The sequence below is a fragment of the Sinocyclocheilus anshuiensis genome, unplaced genomic scaffold, assembly GCF_001515605.1.
Source record: "Sinocyclocheilus anshuiensis isolate Anshui unplaced genomic scaffold, SAMN03320099.WGS_v1.1 scaffold1371, whole genome shotgun sequence".
Classification (NCBI taxonomy): Eukaryota; Metazoa; Chordata; class Actinopteri; order Cypriniformes; family Cyprinidae; genus Sinocyclocheilus; species Sinocyclocheilus anshuiensis.
The window spans coordinates 1,243,158-1,249,388 of NW_015539833.1; the positions used below are offsets into that span (position 1 = coordinate 1,243,158).

At 36.8% G+C, this 6,231-nt stretch overlaps 1 protein-coding gene and 1 long non-coding RNA gene across 2 annotated transcripts in view; both read left to right on the plus strand.

The window, feature by feature from the left end:
* LOC107684292 (glycogen synthase kinase-3 beta-like) overlaps positions 1-6,231 on the plus strand; it is a 26,213-nt gene that overhangs the window by 16,317 nt on the left and 3,665 nt on the right. Inside the window, exons 4-6 of the mRNA XM_016480530.1 lie at positions 1,545-1,655; positions 1,887-2,017; positions 5,023-5,129. Of these exons, the coding sequence (XP_016336016.1) occupies positions 1,545-1,655; positions 1,887-2,017; positions 5,023-5,129 (349 nt within the window). The remainder of the gene's footprint in view (positions 1-1,544; positions 1,656-1,886; positions 2,018-5,022; positions 5,130-6,231) is intronic.
* On the plus strand, positions 2,666-3,716 carry LOC107684293 (uncharacterized). Its single transcript, XR_001633839.1, has 3 exons — positions 2,666-3,045; positions 3,307-3,434; positions 3,667-3,716. It is a non-coding gene; the product is annotated as an uncharacterized LOC107684293 (long non-coding RNA).

Genomic DNA, 6,231 nt, shown 5'->3' on the forward strand with positions numbered 1-6,231 from the left:
TATATATATATATAATTGTATGGGGAAAAATCTTTTAATATTTAAATATTTTACTGGTACTCATTACCAGTGTGAAAGTACCAGCATGGAGCATTAATACTAATATTTGTCGTTTAGCAGCCTCTTTTATCTAAGGATTTGTATATGTGCGTGAACAGCCAATCACAGCACATCTCCGAAAACACTCGGCCAATCGCAGGACAATCGCTGAGCGGATGTCACTGTTGCGAGGCAGGGGTTGGCTTGGTGCCGTTGGCAGGTTAATTTTCCAACTACATTTAGGAGTTTATGTATCTAAGGGGGCAACAGAGAGAGAGAGAGAAATAATGACTGTTCAAATAGTCTATGTGTGACTCATGTGTGTTGAGTCTCAGACCCCCTTTTCCCCTGGCAAGACCACCACTGAAAGGTTCTTGTTATCCACATGTTCCAGTGAATATACACAGTGGAATAAACACTCCGGTTTAGGGGTGGGTGATAATGTATGACCAAAATCCAAAAATAGTAGAGTAATATTACACTACTGTTTAAAAGCTTGGGGTCAGTAAGAGTTTTTGAAAGAAGGCACATGTGTTCACCAAGGCTGCATTTATCTGATCAAAAATACAGTAAAAGAGTAATATTGTGGAATATTATTGTGATTTAAAATAACTGTTTTCTATTTGAATTTATTTCTGTGATGGCAAAGCTGAATTTTCAGCATCATTACTCCAGTTTTAGTGTCACATGATCCTTCAGAAATCATTCTAATATGCTGATTTGCTGCTTAAAGAAACATTTATTATTATTATCAATGTTGAAAACATTTGTGCTGCTTAATATTTTTGGGAAAAACTGTTTTTTCAGGATTATTTGATGAATAGACAGTTCAAAAGAACACCACTGATTTAAATACTATACAATATACAAGTCTTTGCTGTCACTTTTGACCAATTTAATATGCTATTGCAGAATAAAAGTATAATTTTTTTTAAGTATTATTATAAAAAAAAAAAAGACTGACCCAAAACTTTTGAGCAATAGTGTATATCACTGTAATTGTATGTTATATTTAAAATTAAGCTAAAAATGACTTGTATATTACATAACCATATAGAAATGTTAATTTATTTTCTGATAATCTGGTGAACCATGCTATTGTATATAACAGCTAGTAAACACACACCTGTGACCTTACATCTATATATCGCCCAGAAATGATAATTGTCATTACTCACCCTCATGTCATTCCTAAAGAAGATGGGAACCTAAAACAGTTTTGGTTCCCATTGACTTCCATTCTATTTTTTGTCAATACAATGGAAGTCAGTGGCAACCAGAAGCTGTTTGATTACCAACATTCTTCAAAATATCTTTTGTGTTCAGCAGAACAAAGAAAGTCATACAGGTTTGGACCGACATGAGAGTGAATAAATGATGACAGAATTTTCATTTTTGGGTGGACTTAAAGATGTTTTCATTTTGGGGTCCCTTAAAGATGTTGTCTAGATATCAACCTGCTAAACTTTCTTCCTTTTGTCCCTCACCCGTCGTCATGCCCACAGAAGGATGAGGTGTATCTGAATTTGGTGATGGACTATGTGCCTGAGAACGTGTACCGAGTGTCCAGACACTACAGCAGAGCCAAGCAGAATCTGCCTATGGTCTATGTGAAGGTAACATCTGTTAATAGAATCTGACATTTTTCACTATTGTGAAGACGTGATTTTTCCTTGTTGGTTTGTTGCTGGTCTATCTCATGAACCAAAGCTGCACAACTTACTAGCATGGACTTTGTGGTGTAACTGGTGTAAACATGAGTGTTTGTGCCATGTCTTTGTTCCGTTTGGACCTTTACAGTGGAATATTTTTCTGCTGTATTAAAGTCACTGTTTATGTGTTTTCAGCTGTATATGTACCAGCTGTTCCGCAGCTTGGCGTACATCCACTCATATGGGATCTGCCATCGAGATATCAAGCCACAGAACCTCTTGCTCGACCCAGAGACAGCTGTACTCAAACTCTGTGACTTTGGAAGGTGAGACAGGGAAATTAGGTGCTGTCATGCATATAACATCTGCTGTAAAGTTACCAGCACTCATTCATTTTGAGATCTTGAAGAAAACATTGTTGAAACGTTGCCTGAAGTTCTGTATTGATGCTCATAATCTTAAAAACTTTTTGGTGATTGACAGTAAATACAAATTGTGCATACCCTACTGTTCAAACGTTTGGGGTCAGTAAAAAACATCTTTGAAGAGAAAATAATACTTTTATTCCCCAAAGAGACATCAAAAGTGACAGTAAAGACATTGTTAAAAAAGATTTCTATTTCATATAAAGGATCTGTATCACAGTTTCCACAAAATATTAAGCAGCACAACTGTTTTCAACATTGATAGTAATAAGAAATGTTTCCTGAGCATCTAATCCGCATATTAGAATGATTTCTGATAGGTCATGTGACACTGAATACTGGAGTAATGGCTGCTAATAATTCACCCTTGCCACCACAGGAATACATTACATTTCAAATATATATTCAAATAGAAAACAGTTGTTTTAAATTGTATTTTTTAAACAAATAAATTCATCCTTGGTAGATATGAGACTTTTTTTCTAGTGGAAAGATAGATACTATATAAAATAGATGCTTAATATTTCAGATTCATTAAGAATCACATCAGAATGTGTAATTAATAATTTTAGTATGTGGTAACCATTTTATAAAAGAAGTAAACCACTCAAGACTATGCTATTCTGAATATTGTCATAGCTGTAGACAACCCGCGACACATTGTGGCTAACTATTCATAATGGAGTGAAGCCTTACGTACCTCATTGCTTAAATGTATGTGCCATTTCTAGTCTTAATAATTAGCCCCTTTAGTATAACAGTTAGTAAAGTACACCTCGTGGCTCTAACCTATCATGATTTCATGATCTCATTTTCCATTAGATATTTGAGAGGCCAAAATTAGGTTCTGACGTCTCCTCAGTGGACGGAGCCAACCTTGAAATTGAAAAGAACCTGCTTGAGAGAATCAAGTCCATTAAGAAGGAAAAGTAAGTTGAGAAATACGTGTTTAACATTGTTTCATTCATTAATTATTCTTGGGAAATTCCTGGGAAAATAATTACAAATTGTTATTTGTTTCTAGTGCTTAATTTACAGTGAAGTAGTGTCAGTTCACATGTGCATTTTGATCTTATGTTCAAACCTCATTAACCTTTGTCCAAGGGCACAGATTAGGCTTGTGCTGATGTTTTTGAGAATTATTAGTACCTCTGTTGTACAGTTCACAAAATCTTCTGTTTGTCGTTTAGGAACGATTTGGCCTTCAGACTGCCTGAGTTTGACCAGGATAGCTCTGATGCTGAGAACATGGACTCAGAATCATTAGTCAGCTCTGATAGTCTACTAGAAGACCATTGTGTGAGTTTGGACTCGGAAGGTCAGTACTGAGGTACAGGACATTTTAATTACATTATGCTTGGACGCCCCGCATGCTCTGTGTTAAAGAGGGCTTGGATTCGCTGCTTTTTCGGTGAGCTGTTTGTTGAGCTTCAGTTATTTAACCTGCTGTTTCTCTAACCATGGGTTTGCACTGCTGCTTTTATAAAAAATGTACAATATTGTGTTACTATATTTAGTCCCCAGTGGCTAATCCAAAGCATCTCTTTCAGCAAACACTGCCTTGAACAGCTCTAAGCCAGAAAAACCTGCTAAACGACATTTTTCAAAAATATATAATTATCTCACCTAAATGTTTGACCATGCAGTGCATTTTTGTTTTAACAATGGGGCAATTGTTGCACAATAGTTTACACACAGCACAAGCCTGATTTTGCGAGCTGTATGTGAGGCGGCCTCATGTGTGCGCGCTTTGAGTGTGCATGAGCACACCGTCTCTAGGAGAATGCACAAGTGCTGAATGGTTTAAACACTGGCAAGACCTAAAAAGAAAAAATGCAAATTATAAACTTTAGTGAAGATGCAACACTGCCTCGATTGTGCAAGTGACAATTCCTGCGTGAACTGTGCAGCTCGCTTATAGTGCAGACGCGATGTGCTGATTTGAAGCCATCTGCGCATTTTTAGAGGTAAAGAGAGCGCGCACGGTGATTCACTCACGCTGTTTGTGAAATTACGTCTCACAGAAAGTTTTCAAATTACTTTGTAAGTTATTTAATTAAGAAATATGAATTGTACCTCATCTTCAGCAGTATAATTATTTGACCTGCGCTGGACAGAGATTGCGACGGTGCCGCTGCATGTCATGCCAAACACCTCACGGCAGGCGCGTCGTCAGCTTGAGATCGGTTTTATGAGATCGGCCTTTATAGAGATCGCCAATCAAACTTCCCAAAGCCATTATCGGCCGATAGCGATCAGTAGCCGATCAATCGGAGCACCCCTAAAATCAGCAAATCAGAAGACTGGACTTGTGACATATTCATATATGAAGACTGGAGTAATGATGCTGAAAAATTTTAAATATAGTCAAATAGAAAACGTTTGTGTGTCCTTACAATTCGATCATTTGGAGCGAATAGTGAAGGAAGAGCATGCAACAAGTGTCCATCATATACAGAATGTCAACTCAAAAGCATCCCAGGATGCACCTCATGAAGTTGGGAAGGGAATGAGGACACTGTGGTGATGGCGTGTGAATGGCAGCAATATAAAAACACAGAAAGACGTTGCTCGTGTGATGTAGTACCTTCACTGGAAAACTTAATCTGGCAATTTTACAGCTACTGAACAAGTCTCATGCGTGAATGTGACTGTTTCACGGATCAAATCCCATCATCAGACACATTTTTGAGCATTCTGATCTACATCTATGACTGACTTTATTTGATTAAACTGCTTTAAACTAGTTTGGCTGTTTGGCGATAATGATCATGATTATTGTTCTTGTGATGATAATGTGTCCAATGAATGATGGCTGTTTTGATGTGTTGGTGTAATTTCTGGTTATGTCTAATTCTCTCTTGTCAGTCTCTCTCATTTGGTCTGTTTCTTTCTGTCTCCTGCAGTGCTAAGCAGCTGGCGCGTGGTGAGGCTAATGTTTCCTACATCTGCTCGCGCTACTACAGAGCCCCTGAGCTCATTTTCGGAGCCACGGACTACACTTCCAGCATAGGTAATCTAATGCTCTTTTTATTTTAAAACTTTTTAAACTACACCAAGATTTGTGTACTAATGCTAACTCTTTTTATAAAAAGATTCAGTATCGTACAAAATCCTGTCCTTTACAGTTGATCACATTAATGTAGTCATAATATAAACAGGCCTTAATTCAGATAATATTGTACACTTGAGTGTTACATTTAGTAAATCATAGTGTCTTTGTTTTGTGATATCAAAAAATATATTTTATGTTTTTGAATGAAGTCTCTTATGCTCACCAAAGCTGCATTTATTTGATCACAAATACAGTAAAAACAGTCATATTCTTGCCATTTAAAATAACTTTTCTATTTGAATATATTTTAAAATGTAATTTATTTCTATGATGCCAAGTTGAATTTTCAGCATCATTACTCCAGTCTTCAGTGTCACATGATCCTTCAGAAATCGGTCTGATACACTGACTTGTTGCTCAAGAAACATTTTTTATTATTATTATCAATGTTTAAAACTGTTATTTCTGATATATTAAATGATATATGATTTAAAATGCATTCATTTACGTATTTTCATGGTTAAAACTACATGCATCAACAATCAATGTTGCTTACATTTTTCTTGTGTCTAAATGCTTTAATAAACCACAACTTCAACATAGTTGTTGTGCAATGCTTAAAGAATAAAAAAACAACACTTCGTAAAAACTTCGTTCATCTTCGGAACACAATTTAAGATATTTTGAATGAGAACCGGGGGGCTTGTGACTGTCACATTGACTGCCAAGTAAATTACACTGTCAAGGTCCAGAAAAGTATGAAAGACATCGTCAGAATAGTCCATCTGCCATCAGTGGTTCAACCGTAACGTTATGAAGCGACGAGAATACTTTTTGTACTCGAAGAAAACAAAAATAACGACTTTATTCAACAATTCGTCTCCTCTGTGTCTCTCCGCATCCCCTTAGCGCCATTTTGGAGAATATCCGCTGGATACAAGCAGCGTACGCTCTTCTGTGTCAGCCGCGCTGCACGGATGCGCTGTTTTCGTTCAAATCAAAGCATAAATACCGTAGAAAACATATCCGCGTGACGCAGCTGACACAGAATATCATACGC